Source organism: Terrapene carolina, unplaced genomic scaffold (genome assembly GCF_002925995.2).
Source record: "Terrapene carolina triunguis isolate 2854851 unplaced genomic scaffold, T_m_triunguis-2.0 Scaffold22, whole genome shotgun sequence".
Taxonomy (NCBI): domain Eukaryota; kingdom Metazoa; phylum Chordata; order Testudines; family Emydidae; genus Terrapene; species Terrapene triunguis.
The window spans coordinates 20,968,394-20,987,206 of NW_020664373.1; the positions used below are offsets into that span (position 1 = coordinate 20,968,394).

Here is an 18,813-nt window from a genome sequence, read left to right on the forward strand (position 1 = left end):
TGCCGCTTACCCTGGAGCCGGCCCTGCAGGATTGAGCCAGATCTGGGAACTTCACTACACAATGGCTAGTGTGACATCATCAACTGTGGTCATTCTGGTTGGTGCAATGGTCCCCAGTTGATGACATGCTTGTTGAGGACATCAATCAGTTCCAAGCATTTTAATATTTTTGTCCATATCTATTATAAAGATCCTTTATGTGCTCTTACTAGACTTAGTGAGTTAATGGCAGGTAACTGAAAATATTAAAAATGAACATTGCTAAACTCAAATAGTTGTATAGTACCTTACTTATATTGTGACATTTATGTAAGTGAGCCTGTGAAAAGGAAAGCAGATGACCCTAAAATTTTCAATTAAACTCAAGAAAATCTGAAAAGCCTATTGTTTTCCAGCATTAAGTATATCAAGCTAAACATACATTTATTTGGGCCAGTGCAGAATCATAAAAGATGAGGGTTAAGATTGCAACCTATTGTGATGAAAAGAGAAACAGTGAGTCAATGTGATTTTAAAAAAATGGCTAACTGAAGCCATCAAAAACATTTGTGTCAGGACTCTCTATTGTTTTAACTCTTCACCAGTACCATATGAAAGATATGAATTCCTATTTGTGCATCTGAGTAGAGAGAGCAAGTTGTTTTCCATGGAGGTGCCTCAACTTTGGAGCTCAATTAGCCTATTGTTTCAAAAGACTCTATTTTTGTTTGTCATCAGAGTATATTGCAAGACACACTTATACTGGGTTCTGCCTGCAAGGATGATTTACATGAGGATATGACTTGAGGGAGAATGAGTTTCTTTTTCTTTTTCTTCTCTTCAGCTGACTTTGTACTGATTTAGTGATGTTCATTTATGGCTACCATGGCACTGAAAATGTCTCATTTGCAGGATCAAATTCATTGATATTCTAAAATCTTTCACTTCAATAGAAAAAAATATATTTAAAGCCATATTAAATCTTGAAGAGTGTGATGAAACTGCCTGTTCGCACTTTTTAAGATGAGCACAAATCCTGTCCATGTTACTACAACCTTTAGTAATGTTTACATTTTGAATGAGGTATTTTCATTACTTCTGCCATTCAATTGATTGTTTCTTACAACTTCCTTATACTTCAGGCATGTTTAATCAGATAAATTCATATTTGATGTTTGGTAATCACTAAACACTAATCCCCCATTTGTGGTGTTGACCAGGAACTTTCACATTTAATACAGGTAAAATCAGAAATAACCACCTAGTGAATTGAATTCTGTGAACACTGAAGATTAAAGAATATGTTGAGCTAGCAAACTTTTATAAAGAACCACATTAGCAGATGTCCTGCCCATCTTCTAGAAATTTTTAGATTCTAGCAAAGAAATCCCTCCCCACAAGAATTTACAAGGACCATCCACTCCTATCTCTTCAACGCCCCATCTCAGGTGATTCCACCCACTAGCAACACACCTCTTTTAAATGACCAACGAGTCCACTTATTCCCCTTTTCGTCAAGGTTTCCATACAGTTTTCATATTATTTCTCTAATAGACATAGCAAGAATTGCGATGTTCATCACTTCATTCTTAACTTTTAAAAATATAATATTTTTTCCGTGGTTGAATTTAGAAATTAGTTTTTCTAGTGTTCAAATATATGTTATGTTCATGTAAATACTTCCAAGGTGATATAGACACTAAGAAAGAAAGAAGGAAAGAAATAAAACCAAAGGGGGAGTCGGAGGGAGAGAGTCCCAGCCAAGACAACCAAATACCTTCCCTTCTTCTGCCTCTCACAACTATTCTGCCCCAAAATAGGAACAAAAACATAACAAAACAAAAGTCGGCAAACAGCAAAACAACCTACCTCACACTCCTCCCCAAAGGTATTTTCTCCCAAACCCCAGTGTATACGGTATTAATGATGTGGAAAACGGCAATGAAAACACTTAATAAATGAAAAAATAAATAAATATTATTGGGATTATAAGGAAAAAATAGTCAGAGAAAACACAGCAAAGGGGAATGGAGTTGGTTAGTCTTCTGACATTTTGTTCTCAAGCTTCTGAAACAAATATTCTTTTTTGAGGTAATTAAAACATCACTGCTTAATTTAACTACTTTAGGAACCATAATTTTTCCCAGCAGGTGAAGTTCACATAACTCAACAGAAGAGTCAGCAGGAAAGTATTTACAGACCATAAATGCTAATGCTTTAACAACTAGCTTCAGATATTTTTCTGGAGCTCCACAAATTGTTAATAGCACTACTGTTAATGCAGTGTATGGGTCTATAGCTGTATGCTTGTAATAGTGCATTATTGGGAAATACCAAGTATATCAAATACATAATATATCTACAGCTGGAGTTGAATATACTAGGTGTAAAAGGTTATTAGAGGGCTTGCACATGTGCTGAAATCCAGTATGTTTTATTGGGAAGTCTAAATTGAAATGATATGGGGACTTTCAACATGCTCATATTGTATGCCTACTTAATGCCCTTATTCACTAAAGCACTTTAGCACACACTTAATTTTATGAATGTAGTAGTTCCACTGACTTGAATGGGATCTAAGCATATGCCTAAAGTTAACCACATCCTTAAATGAGTACTGCCAATTTCAAGCATTCAAAAATCAGGCCCATAAAAATCATGCTATTTTAAAAATAATACATGTATTTTCTTTCTGGTTTGAATTGGAACTGCATGCAGTAAAACTAATGGTGTAAATTTGAAGTAGATTTCTGCTGTGCTCAAAATGTAAGCCTATAATTAGCCTTTAGATACCTCAGCTTCAGTCTAAACAAAGTCAAACACCTATATGGGATTTCCAAAATTGGAGCTAAAGAGTATACATGGTCTGCAGAGAAATAAACTGTTGCATTTAGCAATCCTACCTGGTGAATTTGAACATGCAACAACTTCTATTCCTTTACCAAAGATGCAAGAACAAATATTATAGTTGTGCGGATTTATGTAATAAATATTTAGGCAAATTATGTGGCTTTAAGGACTTTGGGAAGTTTTTGATGCAGCTATCGGTGATGCTAACTTTATGCACTCCTGATCTATAGAACATACAACTTTTGTAGTGGATTTTTAAAATTTATATAACAAAGCCTTCAGATATTGATTAAATATAGCATCAACACATTACCTGTAAAACAATAAGGACAAATTGAAATATGTAATAATGTGCTATGACCTAAGTAATACTTTTTGGCTGACCATCAGAATTGAGTAACACACTGATGAGAGAAAATTATCATTAGTTTCAGAGAAAAGGAGTACTTCACAAAATGTATGTAGCATTGTTCACACAATCCCACTTAGCACTGACAATAAAGGCACCATAAACCAGATGCAAAACTAAGGAGACAGAAAGTTAAAACAGGTATTTTCCCATCATCTTTTATGATGGGAACTATGTGTATTTTATAATATCACTGTATCTCAGTATATTATACTATTTCTATAGGATTTTTCTATGCAGCATTTGTTAATCTTAGTTTAGGAATCCACAACGCTTTCAACTGGTTAAATATTATCAATATTATCCATTTGGCAGAATTCTTTGCAATTGTTTCAGCAAAGTTGAGAAATTCTGGTGCATTCCTCTCCTCTTCCATGTATCTAGTCAAATATTTACAGATAGTAGTCTGTATTTTGCCACTATCCAAAATGAACAATGGGTTCCCCTCCCAACCATGATACAGATCTAACAATGAATTGTGTAAGATTTCACAGTAAGCTGTGAACAGCTAATTGTGTATATGCACATAGCTTCTTTAGTCTTTATTGCATCTAGTGTTCAGCCTGTAGTAATCAAAATATTGTAGTTGGTATTCAGTGACTGTAATCATACCTATTACAACAGGGAACAGAGGAAAAAGGGGATTTGGGGAATTTTCACTGAGCATTTGCAGTTATATAAATTATTGTTCTTCCATTTCTAAGGAAAAACCTGCAGGGTAAAGGGTGTCATTTTTATTTACAGATTAGAGGAAGAGAAATCTTTCTACAGGGAAAAGAATGCTATGTAATATGCACACACACATTCAGATCAGGAAACCACTTTAATAATAACTGATCTTTAATGTGTGTTTTTTCATATCTTCTATTCCTAATGCTTTAAATTATAGTTCACAAATACACATTTAAATGCAGATGCATGTAGACAGTTTTAAGATTTTAAAAAGATACCAGCTTCTGCTGTTTGTGGGAAAAAGTTTACTAAAGTCAATGAAGCTTATCTATTACTATAGATGGATTTTAATCCCTAGTGAAATCCTTATTCATTTATTAAATGGGAAATAAGTTAATTATTAAAACTAAATACTTAACATGTATTTGGAAACCTCTGTTTTAATCAGTGGTGTTAACTTATGGTCCGGGGACCAGTTGTGTTACTAAGCCAGGCTGCCTTCTACAATAACAAAAATTTGTACACAACACAGCATATGTTAGCCATAAAAACTTGATGGCCTCATTTTACTGACCTGTCAAAGGCTATATTAATTATTCCTCAAATGTTAAGGGTAAAGTCTTTTCAAATTGATTTAGGTATCCCTACACTGATTTTCAGTACGTGGGATTTATGGCTATGCCAAGATATATTTATTATGTATCATTTTATTTGTGACGAGAATTATCTTGACCATACATATATTATATTAAATTAAATAATATTTATTTTATGCTCACTACCTTGGTATTAGAGTGATTTATCATAGGAAGAATATTTATCAGAAGAAAACAGATGTTCATTATTCCCCGGGCCAAAGGAGGTGTATTGTCTGGAATCTACCACCATTCCTAGTGCAAGTGGGTCAAGCAGGTGGTTGTGGCAGAGGTGGGGTATTGTGGCCTCTGCAACCGGAGTCAGCTAGGTTGCGGCTCCTGTTGCTGTTACAAGTATGCTGGATAGAGGTCTTGAGGTCGGGGATGGAACGACTACTTCTGCTTTCTGCGCCTCGGGGCCAGGATGTAGATTTTAAGGAACCAGAGTCTTTGAAAGAATGAGGGTCTCGTCTGTTTTCTCACTAAAGAACTTTTGTGTGTCAAAAAAGGGGAAGTCCTCTTTGGTGGTTTGGACCTCCTTGGGGAACCAGGATGACTGCAGCCAGCAATTCCTGCAGATCACGGTTGCCAAAGACCAAGAGGCAATGTTGGCCGCATCCACAACAACCTGGAGGCCCACCTTGGCCAGCAGTGTCCCCTTATCCAACAGCACTTGGAGCTGCTGTTCTTTGTCTCATGGTAGCTGGTCTTTGAACTCTGTTACTTTAATTTAATTGTGAAAATCATATTTCACCAGCAGAGCGAATGTTGCATGTCCTGGACTTCCTCCAATGGGATCCCCAGATCCATCGCCACCAACTAGAGTGGTTCTTGGTATTGGAAGTGGTCGTCCGGTGGGGAGAGTGTGGCAGGAATGAGCACCTTGTCTGGGGATGAAGAGGCAGCAGTTGGGACTGGCAGAACTGGTTCCACCTCTTCTTCCTCATTCTCATAAACATATGGCGCTGGAGGGTGAGTGGGGAATGGCCTATAAGAAGCCACCAATGGTGCCCCTTGGCCCCGGAACAGATCCCAGGATGGCCAGTAGGGTCAAAAATAATGGTCTCTGGCCATTGGTGGATTAGTGGGCCCTACGGATAACACCACCACACCAAAGGGATTGTAAACTGGGGGATATGGACTCCGAGGACAGTTCTGGAAATGGCAGCGCTGACAGTTCCGAAGGGCCGTGATGTGGCAATCGGACATCTCACCCCAGTGGTGGCAGCAATGGTTCATTCACTGGAGAGGGGAGGAAGCACGTGAGTGGAAGTGCAGAGAGAAATGGAGACCATGGATATGGGAGGAGCAGCTCCTCTGTTGACAGCAGTGGTTCCAGGCACCTGTGAGTGTGGGGAGTCATATGCGACAATCCTGAGGGTACAGGTGGTGTCAGCAGACCTTGTGGGGTATGTGGCAGATACACCAATGAGTACCGGGGCAGCCGACAGTACCACTGGTTGCACTTCCATTTTGCCTTATCCTTGATTCTGGTAAACTTAGGCAGCAGTCTGGTCGGATCTACACGTGACTTCTCACCCAATCTGGTGCAGCTTGGGGAGGAAACGCAGCATTACTGAGCAGTCATGGACGGGGATCTGCTCTTATGCCTATGTCATGCTTCTTCTCATGGCAGGGCTTGTCCAGTGGTCTTGGGTACCATCGGATCTGGTGCCTGGGAGGTGCTTAGAGGATCACTGACCATCAATGATGAGTGGTGCACCGTTGGTTCCGGATCTGAATGCGCTCATGGGCATGTGGCCTCTTCCAATAAAAGCTTCCAGAGGTGAAGTTCTCCATCTTCCCACATTTTGGGCGGGAACGACTTACAAATAGTGCAGCGGGTAATGTGGGCCTCACCGAGGTATTACAGACAGCACTAGTGTTCATTGCTCACTGAAAATGAGAACAGGCAAGAGGCACAGTTCTTGAAGCCAGGAACCTGGGGCATAGTCCCCAGGAGGCCAGAGTTCCCCCAAATAGGGGGAAAAACGACACCATATATCTCTGAGTAACTACAACTACATAACACAAAAAACTATCTACAACTATATACAAGGGAAACGGACAGGAAATCACTCTCTTAGCAAAGCTAAGAGCACAAAGGAATAGGGTTCCAACTCTAGCCATGAGGCAGTAAGAGGGAACTGGAGCAGCATTTACCCGCATGGCCTATTATAGCCTTAGCTGCAAACATGAGGGGGACACATGGGCGGGTCAACGGACACTGCTAGGAAACCGTTCCCGCCCCGGTGCATGGTGCACATGCACACCCTTTTGGAATCCATATAGGGACCACCACTCAAAGAAGAAGAATGATATTTCACCCATTAATGTTTATAAACATTAGAGTTTAAAATGAATAATTCCAAGAAATGTTTAATTGTGGATTATCAAAAATATTACATACTAGAAAATCAGAGCTCACATGATAACATTGCTGTACCCTTTATCTTGTTTACAGGCACAAAAAGGTTAAAAGAAAAAAAACCCCACAAAACACAAACAAAATAGCAACAGCAAAATGATGGCATATAGCATGCACATCACAGATCAGTTTTGGGTTCTGATTCAGTACAGGATTTAAGCATATGACTAATCCTAAACATATATTTCCCATAGACTGCAAGAGAATTACTCACTTGCTTAAAATTAAGCACATGCTTAAGTGCTTTGCTGAATTGGGGACTTAGTGCAGCCCTTAAGCCGTTACTGTTTGTAATGGCCATTTTAAAATGTTAACCTTGCTCAACATTACAGAATCTATAAAATGTTGTTTATATTTGGGTTGGGGCCAGGCAGTTGTGGGTTGTAAAACTATTTACCCTGATTATCTTCCACATACCTAATCACAATGTACGGATATTTCTACTTTCCATTTTTTTTTTAGTTTTGTCCCTATGAAATTGTGTTTAATGATCTGTCTTCTTAATTATATTTACTTTATTTCAGTTAATACTGTGTCCTGCCTTGAGAGCAGGGGACTGAACTAACCTATTCAGGTCCCTTTCAGTCCTACACTTCTATAATTGTATGATTTTTTTCTATATTTTAAGAAAATAGTCAATTCCAAAACTTTCATCTTACATATACAAATATTATAATCCCTAAAATACCACATTTGCTTTCAATCCAATAAGATACAAAATCTTTAGTAAAGGGCTAGCTCAGTGCACTGAAGAAAGTGACAAACTAAGCAAAGCATAAATCTGTGCGCTTTAAATACATTAAAACACAATCTATTGACATAGACGAGGATTCAGATAAAAACCTATTATGTTTTATATGCCAATAATCTTTTTTGTCAATGACCCTGTCCTATATCATCCACAATAAAAAGTAATAAAAATTGTTCATGCCAACATTACTTATAAAATGAATTCTTTTATCCACAAACCAATACAATTTTAATAAAAATAAATGGCTTATAAGCCAGACAAACTGAATAAAAAAAACAATGAAAATTTAACAGAAGGTTCACTATCCAGCACACAAATAGACCTATATGATCCATTTGCAATCTATTATACTTTATTCTACGTATCCTTAAATCATACATTAAAAGTCCTTTCCATCAGGCATGAAGGAAGAGATTTTCAGATGCATCTATTTGGTCTTCCAACACTAGGTGCATAAACCAACTGGTTAATAATACATGTGAATAAAGCAACAAAATACAACAAAGGGAGTGCAGTAATAACCTACTGGAGCACACAGCCTCAGGCACACATCCACCAGTTGCCTTCTAATTCCCACCTTGGTTTACTTCTAGAAGCGTATGGGTTTTTAATTTAACATAAAATCCCTTTAAACAAAAAAGTTTGATTTTAGGTTGGTGATGATGCTCTAAAACATGTCATTCCAAAGAAAAGTGGTTCATAATAGAAGGAGAAGAGAATTTAGTAGGAAAAATATTTCAGCACCATTTCTTAACTGTCTTCTAGAGATTTATTGTTAATTTTCTAGTTTTGTGAGGTTCCCTGGACAATTCGGAATCTTAATAATGCAATAAAACTACAATTATGTCATTTACATGGCGAGAGAAATATATACATTTGGTAAGGAGCTTACAATTTATGGGCCCAATACAGCACATGCACAGAGTAACTTTACTCAGATGAGTAATGCCATCATTTTCAAAGTTGTTCACATGCATGTTTACAGGAACAAACAAACTGTGGCATGGAATAACAGTGCAGGAATATGATGAAGTAGAGAATGAGGGTGCATCAGATAAGGTGGAACTTGTGTGCACTGCACCACCGGGCTGCAGAGGGAAGCAGTGGTTTCCCTCTGAAGCACCCACCTGGAGATGCACTAGCAGGGGGACTTCAAAAATAAATTGTTGCTTCCCTTTATGCTTGCCATTTGTGGCAAGGCTGCTCTTAGCAGAACATGTAGCTGGTTTAAGGCTCTCAATCAGTTTATACATAATGTTATAATCTAAAAGCAGCCCTTCTTATTGAACGGAAGTGTGTGTGTACACAACAAAAGGGAAGAGGCAGCTGTCATGGAGAGAGAGAAGCACTGTATATAAAATAGAAATAGATTAGGTATAAATAACTAGACCGGGAAAGAAGCTGATTTCTGGCAGAGAAATGGAAAAACAGCGAAGGTACTGGAGAGAGAAAGCTTAGGGACCAGCCTTTGCCACTTTTCATCCCCTTCCACCATTAAATTTTTATCTCACCCATTCAGCATTATAGGAATATTTTTTGTCTTTTTGTTTCAGAGCTCCATGTGGAGAATGACTAAGACATCACAAAAGAGGCCCCATACAGCCAATCAGAATGTGGTTTTTCACAAACATTAAGAAAGCAATACTCTATTATAATTCACAGCAATTTAGCCAATTTCCGATGGAATGTTTCTGGACAGTAATGGAGACCATGGAAAAGAACACCAGAAAGGACATAATACAAATATAAAGCATAAAATCTGTTAAAATTACAGGAAATAAACACAGATTATTTTTTGCAAAAACATAAATACATTCTTTGCTCACTATATACAAAGGCATTTGCAATTGAACTATTTTATATCTTTCAAAGACAGAATCAATGTTGTAACTGAACTCATTCTGTCAGTTACAGGACTTGAGATCAGCTTTATATAAATCGATTGTGTGAGATACAAAGTGTTTTGGTATAAAAGAAATAGAATTAAGCCAAATTAATAAACAGCTTCAACTCAACTCAATTATTTGGAAATAATTACAGTTTCACTTCATTCAAGGCAAAACAATAATTCTACTGTATTCTTAGAACAATTTTTTTTGAAATGCTGTTTCACCAAACATTGTGTTTTGATACAAAACACAGCAAGGTCTAAGAAAATCTTCCACTTGACCATTAATCAAAGAGTGAGACAGATCCTCAGCTGGTGTAAACTCTTGAAACTCCATTGATTTCAATTGCTGACTTCAATGGCGTTAAACCAATTTTCACTAGCTGGGGATGTGTCCCAATCTATTTCACATGCACATACACATCCAAATGCTCCAGTGGTTCTCAAACTTTTCTATTGGTGACCCCTTTCACACAGCAAGCCCCTGAATGCAACCCCCCCATATAAATTAAAAACACTTTTTATATATATTTAACGCTATTATAAATGCTGGAGGTGAAGCAGGGTTTTGGGGTGACGGCTGACAGCTCATGACCCCCACATAATAACCACACAGCCCCCTAAGGGGTCATGATGTCCTACATGCAGAAACCATTTAGATGCAGTCCCAACAAACTGTATCATCGTAATAGATTTTTTTAAATCTAATTTCTCTGACATCATTCATTCATCCTATTCAAACATATATTTTGTTTTACACATGATTACACATCAGGTGTCAGATTACAATACTATTGCTTGCATTGAGTAGTATTTTATTTCATAAGTAGGCCTAATGACTTCAATGAGGCTATTTGTAGAGTTAGATACTTTTCACTGTAAGTAAGAGTATCAAAACATGACCCTATATCTGCTGAGTTATATCTAACCACAATACAGGACTTGAACTTACAAACCTTATCACCACATAAAATATTTATTCCTGAGTGTTATTTCACTGAAGATATTGGTACGGCACTAGTATTAACCACTGCTTACTCTAGTAATGGTTTGCAGAATCCAATCCATACCATACATGATGTTTTATAACTACTTTAGATTTCTCAGAGCACAAATATTCAAGGTCCTTACTCTGGTATGAAAGAATAGGGTACAAATATTCTCAAAGATAAAGCTGCCACAGCTTTACATTTATCCTCTGCAATGATTTGTTCTAAACCTCGCATCTGCTGGTAAAAGAATAAGTAAATAAATAAAATGCATCTCAATGCATAGAATCTTTAATACTAGAGGTCTAGGGGACTATTCTCAACTTGTTTCATGAGACTTTATTGTTAACGTGAGCTGCACAGCTAATTCCCCTATCAGTGCACTGACAATTAACAGTATTTGAGTCATATTTCTTCTTTGGATTCTTAAGCAGAAAGTATTTGTTACAATTTTATTTTTTTTCATAACTCAGTGGAAAATGATGGCAAACCAAACAGATTGCACAAATTACACTGTCAATGTCACAAGAAATGTTTTGTTTTTTAGGAATAAGAGGGAAGGAGGGACAAAAAATCCACGTTTCATTGTAGAGCTGACTTTCTATCAGTGAAAAATACAGAAATTTTAAAAAGAAAACATTACCTTAATATTGAAAGCTCCTAGTTGGCCCACTTGGTTGTAAAGTTCTAATTGATCCTTGACGGGAGATACCCACAATATCAGCTGACTTAACTGTTGTTCAAACTGGGTGAAATTATTTAGCAGATGCTCAATTTCTTTTTCTTTCTCCGGTAGATCTTTGGATACCTTAAAAATACCAGAAATTTGATTTGAAAGAGAAAAAAATAAGCTACATGTAGCAACATAATAGTGCACTTTTATATTGTTAAGAGAGCATAAATCATATGTACACACGGGGCGGGGGGGAGTTAAAGAAATAAATGCACATATTAAAGGACTGTACTAAATGGTTGCATATATTTACCACAACACTCCCCCTGGAAAACAAGTGGTGTCACATTTCTCATGTTTTCAGTTATTCAGATGTACACCTACTCCTGTGTGCTACATAAAGGAAGGTTGTTTTCTCAGGAAGTGAAACTGTTTCAGTATAAAACCTTTTACGTTGAGTATAATATTTTAATAATGAATATACAAATCTGAAAGGGGCTGGCAGTTCATTTAAGTTCAGATAAACATTCAAATGTCCAGATGCTAATTCAAACTATCTAAACCTCTTAAATCTGGAAATCTCATGAGAACATGTTTTCTTAAAAGATCCATAGTTCTGCTCGTTTCCAGTCAGGTTGGAACATGGAAGTACAGATAAAAAAGTACACATACAAATAGAAAAAAATAAGAGGAATATATATATATTTACTTGTGCCTCCAGTCTGAGTTCTACAGTTTTTAGGCAAAGCCTCAGGCAGGTTCATATTTATCCACAGCGATTCTCAATAGCATCAGAAAGTAAGAGCTACTAGATCAGGGGAGGGCAAACTAAGGCCCCGCACGCTCCCCTTGGCCGGGAACAGGGAACCGCAGCCAATGGGAGCTTGGGGGAAGGTACCCGCAAGCGAGGGTAGCGCGCAGAGCCCTCTGCCCTTCCCTCCCCCAGGGGCTGAAGGGACATGGTGCCGGTCACTTCTGGGAGCAGCGCAAGTCCAGGGCAGACAGGTAGCCCACCTTAGCCCCAATCCCCTGCCCCAGCCCTACATTCATGGCCCTGCATACAATTTCCCCACCCAGGTGTGGCCCTCAGGCCAAAACCTTTGCCCACCCCTGTACTAGATGGTATAGCACTAATCCGCAACATAGAAGTGCTAGAAATTAAGACAAGAAGAAGATGGAAATAAAAATAGTAAAGAAAAAAATCAGTTTTCTTCTTTCCAGCATCCTTTAAACCAATGCGGTGCTCACGTTGTATTAAAAAGGGTGGCAATTAATTATTCAACTTGGACAAAAAAAGTGGGTCTGCTCTGCAGATTAAGAAAATCAGTCTTCCCTGTGGCCCATGTTTCTAAGAGCAGGCTTTTACTAAAATGGCTCTTTTAAAAGTAGCAAAATGAGGGAAGCATCTGATAAACACAATATTCCCTTTGGAGTTACACTATATTAATGGAAGCACTACTATGCTATTGGCTGACTACAAAAATATTACTGATGCATACTACCTACTAATCTTTCATCTCCGTTATTTACATAACACAATAAATCTAAAACCATTAGAGACCAGAATGCAATGAAGGTTTCTATGAAAAACACAGCTGAGATAAAGGGAGGAAAATATGAATCTCGTGACAATAACTTTCACTTTGTTTTTCCAAATAATAGTCCATTTGAAAATATAAATTAGACTAAATCAAAGGAATAACACACTTATATATAGTTTATTTTATTTGTCATTTATATGAATGACAAAAACACGTTTTTGTCATTCATATATTTCCCCAATATGTTAAATGATTTTCACTGTTACTGTTTTTCCTTAATACTCTAACACAGTGGTTCACAACCTGTGGCACAATCAGCACACAGCTGTGGCCCAGGTAGATATACAGGTAGTATATATATAGTGTGGGTGTGGCCCAAATAACACAGAGCGCTGCATATACGGCCCACAGTGATAAATAGGCTGAGAACCACTGCTCCAATATCTAATAAAATCTGACCAATAAGTCAAATCCCTTTTTGTTTTCTCTTAATCTTGTTAAGTATAATAAAATCACTTCCACTCATAGTACAGCATATATCCCCTGAGGTGAAGGAAAACAATTAAAAATGCATCCATTTCCCTTATGTGTTAATTCAATATCTATGCAGACGTTGGATTAATTTCACAGAAGATTAGCTTCATCTTTTTTACAACATTTGAATGTTAATCTGCAATGTTTAGAAACTTTAATATTAACATAAACAAGTTCAACAGAGATATTATTCTTGAAAGTAAACAAGTGATCAGAGACAGAGGTCCACTATATAAATCTGAGCCTACTCCTGAAAGGTTTAAACATAAACTAATTTCAAATCAACATTTATCAGGGGTGTTAAGGCAAGTGTGTTAAGAAGAAGAAAGGAAACATTAATGTGATGGTTTTCTTTTTCCAAAAAGAAGAGCACAGTTAGCTATATTCTTAGATATATTCAGCTTCTAACATCAAAATGTACAAATAATGCGTAAACTAAAACAATTAGGTTTTACGTTCCGCATTCTAAGTTATTGACATTGGAAATATAATTTACACAAAAAAGAGGACTTAATAAAAACGGGCTTTCAACCTTTCCAGACTACTGTAGTCCTTTCAAGAGTCTGATTTGTATTGTGTACCCCCAAATTTCACCTCACTTAAAAGCTTACAAAATCAGACATAAAAATACAAAAGTGTCACAGCACACTATTAATGAAAAATTGCTTACTTTCTCATTTTTACCATGTAATTATAAAATAAATAAATTGAAATATAAATATTATACTTACATTTAAGTGTATAATATACAGAGCAGTATAAACAAGTCATTGTCTATGAAATTTTAGTTTGTACTGACTTCGCTAGTGCTTTTTATGTAGCCTGTAGCATAGGCAAATATCTAGATAAGTTGATTTACCCCCAGAAGACCTCTGAGGATAAATTTGCCAACTTTCTATTTGCAGAAAACCAAACCTCCTTACCCTGCCTCCTGCCCCATCCCTTCTCCAAAGCCCTGCCACTCCTCACTCCATCCCCCCTCCCTCCGTATAGTTGCACCTCAGGTATAGTTCCAAAAGTTCACGGTCTTCCTTCTTAACAGAATAATCCCTGGTGTTTTTGTTTTTTTCCTGCAGCCCCTGCAATCTATTGATTAGCATTTTGCTCAGACTGTAAATGGGTATCCACTATTAACAATACAGTACTCAATTTGCTCATGGCCAGAGAGGGAGCATCTCTCTCCCCTCCCCTCTCCTCTCCCACCGCATGACAGGACTATGTGAATAACCTTTTGATGACCTACTTTAAGTCGCAGACCTAGTGAACATAATTTTTAGTACTTATATACATAACTCCTCACATATGTTCCATATATACATCTCAAAATGATTATGATGACCATCATGACTCAGGTTTTCATTAAAGATGACATTCTTTGGTGAACTAATATGTAGATACCAGACCCAGGGGATTCCTGTAACCTTTATGTACCCCTGTGACCTCTGCCAGCTGACATCAGGAAGTCCTGGGGGTCATACTCTGTTCATAAAAGAGTTGAATCCTGAGCTAAATACTGTAGCACTGGCATGGGATTATCTTTGTATGAAGAAAAACTAAATTTGTTAAATGGTTAATATTTTGAAAAAAATGAGATATTTTATATGTAAGGTTCCATGTCAACTAATTTATCATGCAAACAAAAAAGTCATATCTATAATACGAGTTAACTTCTTAGATGAGGTCTTGAAAAACATCCAAGATTATTCTATAGATTCCTAACCCTAGGGCATGAGACCTATTACTCGACATAAAGAAACAAAGACGAGAACTCCAGTAATAGTTATCTTAAAAGTACCTGAGATTAGCAGATTTTGACAGTATGTCAATAAATGTAACCCCTGTAAGATCCAAGGAGGGTGTTTTATGCTACCATATGAGAAACCCAAATTCTCTCTCTGTTGGGAGAAGTCTCAGGCAAGACTATTATGAAGTAAAAGCAATAGAAAAGGTTTGAGACCTGTTCAATACATTGTTTTTACCATAGCTAGTAGACACCAATCAAGAAAATGTCTGGTCAGCTAGAGGAAATTAGAAGCACTTCTACCAGCCAAGGGAGCAATGGGAGAAAACAAGCAAACTAGTTTTAAGATAGAGTTTGATAAATTTATTAAGGGAATTATATGATGAGGTTGTCTGAGATAGCAGGGGACTGGATTCAATGACATAGGAGGTGCCTTCTAATCCTATTCCAATATCAGTAGGCTGCTAAAAACCAACTGTATTGCTCCCCATGAATATGTATTAATATCACGGAACACTGGCTTGACTGGCAGCAAATCAACAGAACATAGAAAGATACACCTTTGTCTGCCTCCAGAGAAAAGTGGACCTGGCAGAAAGGTGGATTAAAGAAAGAGACTCTGACTTTAACATCAAAGAACCTTTGCAGTTTTGGCTGCATGTCTAAATATTAATTGTAAAACTTTAGATACTGAAATTTAGTACTTTAGTTGAAGAGTTAAGTTAGACTGATTGGCATCTTAAGTAATAGAATAATTGAAAAGATTTAAGCTCTAAATTGGCAAACAGTAGATGATGCTAATTTTATATAAACTGACCCAGGTTTTCACAAGATGTTCATTATTGTTGTAATCTTAAAATGCATACCATTTTGAAGTAATTTAATTTTACATCGCTGAATATTCATATTGTTTACTGTCTGCATTAAGATAAATTTTAAAAAACTACCAGAAAAGTAATTAACATCTTTGGGAATATCAGAATGTTCTGAGAAGTTTGAATAAAATAACCTCAGATCAAAAGTTTGAATCTTTATACAAATATTTTCATATCATCCCCGTTACAGAACTAAGAAGTAATCCCAAGGGCTGTTTCCAACCTTAGGTGTTAGATGACCTTTTATCCCTCATAAGGAACTTAACTATCGCTACAAGACGTCCTTCCCCTTCTTTTTTCATTTAATGTAAAACCACTCACGCTATTGTGCAATGAAACTTTTCCTATGAATTTTTTTTTTGGCTGATTGTTCAGCTCAAAGATATTCCTCTGTACATTGCATACTGAGATGGAAGCAATGTGGAATGCAAAATCAGTGCTGTAGTCCAAGGCAGAAAAGGCAGTGACAAAGTGGAGCAGAAATCACTGCAGTTGCAATCTAGGCAGTTAGGCTGGAGTGATACCAGAAGGCAAAAACAAGTGAAAAAGTGTCGCAGGCCCGTAAGAAAATAGTTTAACCTAGGATTAAAAACACTAACTGTAACGGTATGGTTATTGCATGGCATTATTAAAGCATAGAGTACAGTTATGTGCACTAATTATGTATTTCCATACCTTAACATGTTTGGCTTTCTTTTAAGTTTAACCTTAATTCAGAATTTCCTGGGTCTGTAGTGCTCATTTTGCCCTCAAAGTACTGATGCACTTACTGATCTTTTAGTATAATTCAAATGTTGGTAATGAGAAGAGTAAAATGATTCACCTGGCTCTATAAAGCCTCCCCCACTACGTTGTTTCCCCCCATGTTAAAAAAAAATATTAGTAACCACATATTATATCTTACTTCAAATATGATTATGTTATTAATATAACTGTAAAGGTTGTCATAAATTCATTATACATATGAATGAGAGGGGACAAAATAGTTCTAATTAAATGTAGATTCTTAAAAAGTACATTAGATACATCAACTGACATGATTTTTTACGGCACATTCTTTTATCTTAATTATGAACAGAGAGAAAACAGGTTCTAACTAAAACTATCATTTAACATAATAGCATAGTGTGAAATAGTCCACTGTCTCAGAGAGAGGTTTGGCCATGGAAGGTGTTAGATTTAATTTTAAAAAAGACTAAAAATCTATCTTATGAAGAAAAGACTGTTTTGGATTACTTACAGTACAGTAGCTGCATCTTGCAACAAAATACTAAGAATTCTAGGCGCAGAAGTCATACCAACATTTCTTTGTTGTTGTTGCTGGATTTTTGTTTGTTTGTTTTTAAGTATCCTAAATTTTCACATAACCATGCAGGGCTCACGAAACATTAAGAATCTTAATGGGATAAGAGAGAGAGAAAATGTGTGTCTAGTAAAAGATTTATTGACCTATCTGACAATTAAGCAGTCAATGCATGTGGCTTCCCAGAAGAAGATGCATAGCTGCAATATCTAATAATGATCAGATGCAAAGGTGAATGCAAAACAGAGAGAGGCCACAACTTTATTAATTTAATAATGGGGTGGGACACTATCTGCCCCTTCCCTCTGACATTGCAGATATTGAACTACGTCCAGTTTGAAGTTACAGAGAGCACACCATATAACCAATGAGTTGGGACAAATCCTTGTAAGTCTAACCCCTAGGACTCAGCTCAGTTCTGAGTGTGCTCATTCTCTCCACCTCCCACAATGGGGGCAGAAGGTAGCAAGGTGGACCTCGGTCTGACAATTTTAGGTCTCCCCTTCTCCTTACAGGCACCTTACCCATATCATGGTTTCTTTTACCTCTTGGAGCTGATTCTTTAGCTTTTGCCTGCAGTAGACACTGGCCAAACGTTTTGACAGACATTACTGTAACTTCCTAACAGTGAAATTCCTGCATTCTTTTAACCTAAGCACTGCAATGCTCTGAGGAAGCTGAAAAACTCTCTAGACTCCTACAAGTTTTGGGTCAATGGTAAAAAATTCCTGAACAATAGGGAGGAAGGGCAGGGCAGTAATCATGATGAGATGTCTCCCAGATGACTGGGAAGGCTTTACACTGAGTGGGGACATAAGAGAAACTCAAATCCCCTTGCTCCCACCTGGCTAGCCAATGGGAGACAGAGACGCCCCTTGCTCTCCCCCAGGCATACACTGATGTCCATTTTGAGGCAGGAGAAGGGGCTCAGCTCCAGTATGTCTGGGGACAGAGTCTCCCTGTGAAAGACCCTACATACTACTTATAATAATTGTTGTACAAACTATACCTTGTGAGGTATCATTTGAAAACTCATAATTTGATAGTCAATATTGTCCTGATAAAATACATGTGGCAACACAAAATGTGAAGTTATAAAATTTCTCTGTATGATGCTTTTAATACATGTTCCAGACTACACCCCCTACCCAAGCAGAAGTTTGCAAACAGATAAAGGAATGCATGCTCTGCTTAATTTGCATTGAAGCAGTAAACAGAGTCGTCAAGCAGGAAGGAGAGACAAAGGAAGTTCAAATAGGTGAAAAAAACAGCAGGGAATATTCTTTCTCATAGACTCTTTGTCTCCTGAATCTTAGCTGGAAATGTTTTTTTTTCATGAGGGGGACTGAAACTGTAAAAAGGAGGGACAAATACCCCAAGTGACCCCCTCTCTCTTCCTCTGCCCATCACATTCACGGCACCTGAAGTTACAAAGGAAGCCTTTGCTGGATTCTGAGAGAAGTTTGTTCAGTAAGACTGCTGAAAGCATATGTTGGGAAAATGTGCTTGAATCTGATATAGTTTGTTAAGTTAGACACTACTAGG

At 37.2% G+C, this 18,813-nt stretch overlaps 1 protein-coding gene across 1 annotated transcript in view; it reads right to left on the reverse strand.

Moving 5' to 3' along the window:
- Positions 1 to 18,813, reverse strand: part of LOC112125929 (dystrophin-like) — a 1,989,526-nt gene that overhangs the window by 609,202 nt on the left and 1,361,511 nt on the right. Inside the window, exon 48 of the mRNA XM_026648920.1 lies at positions 11,245 to 11,409. Coding sequence (XP_026504705.1) covers positions 11,245 to 11,409 — 165 coding nt within the window. The remainder of the gene's footprint in view (positions 1 to 11,244; positions 11,410 to 18,813) is intronic.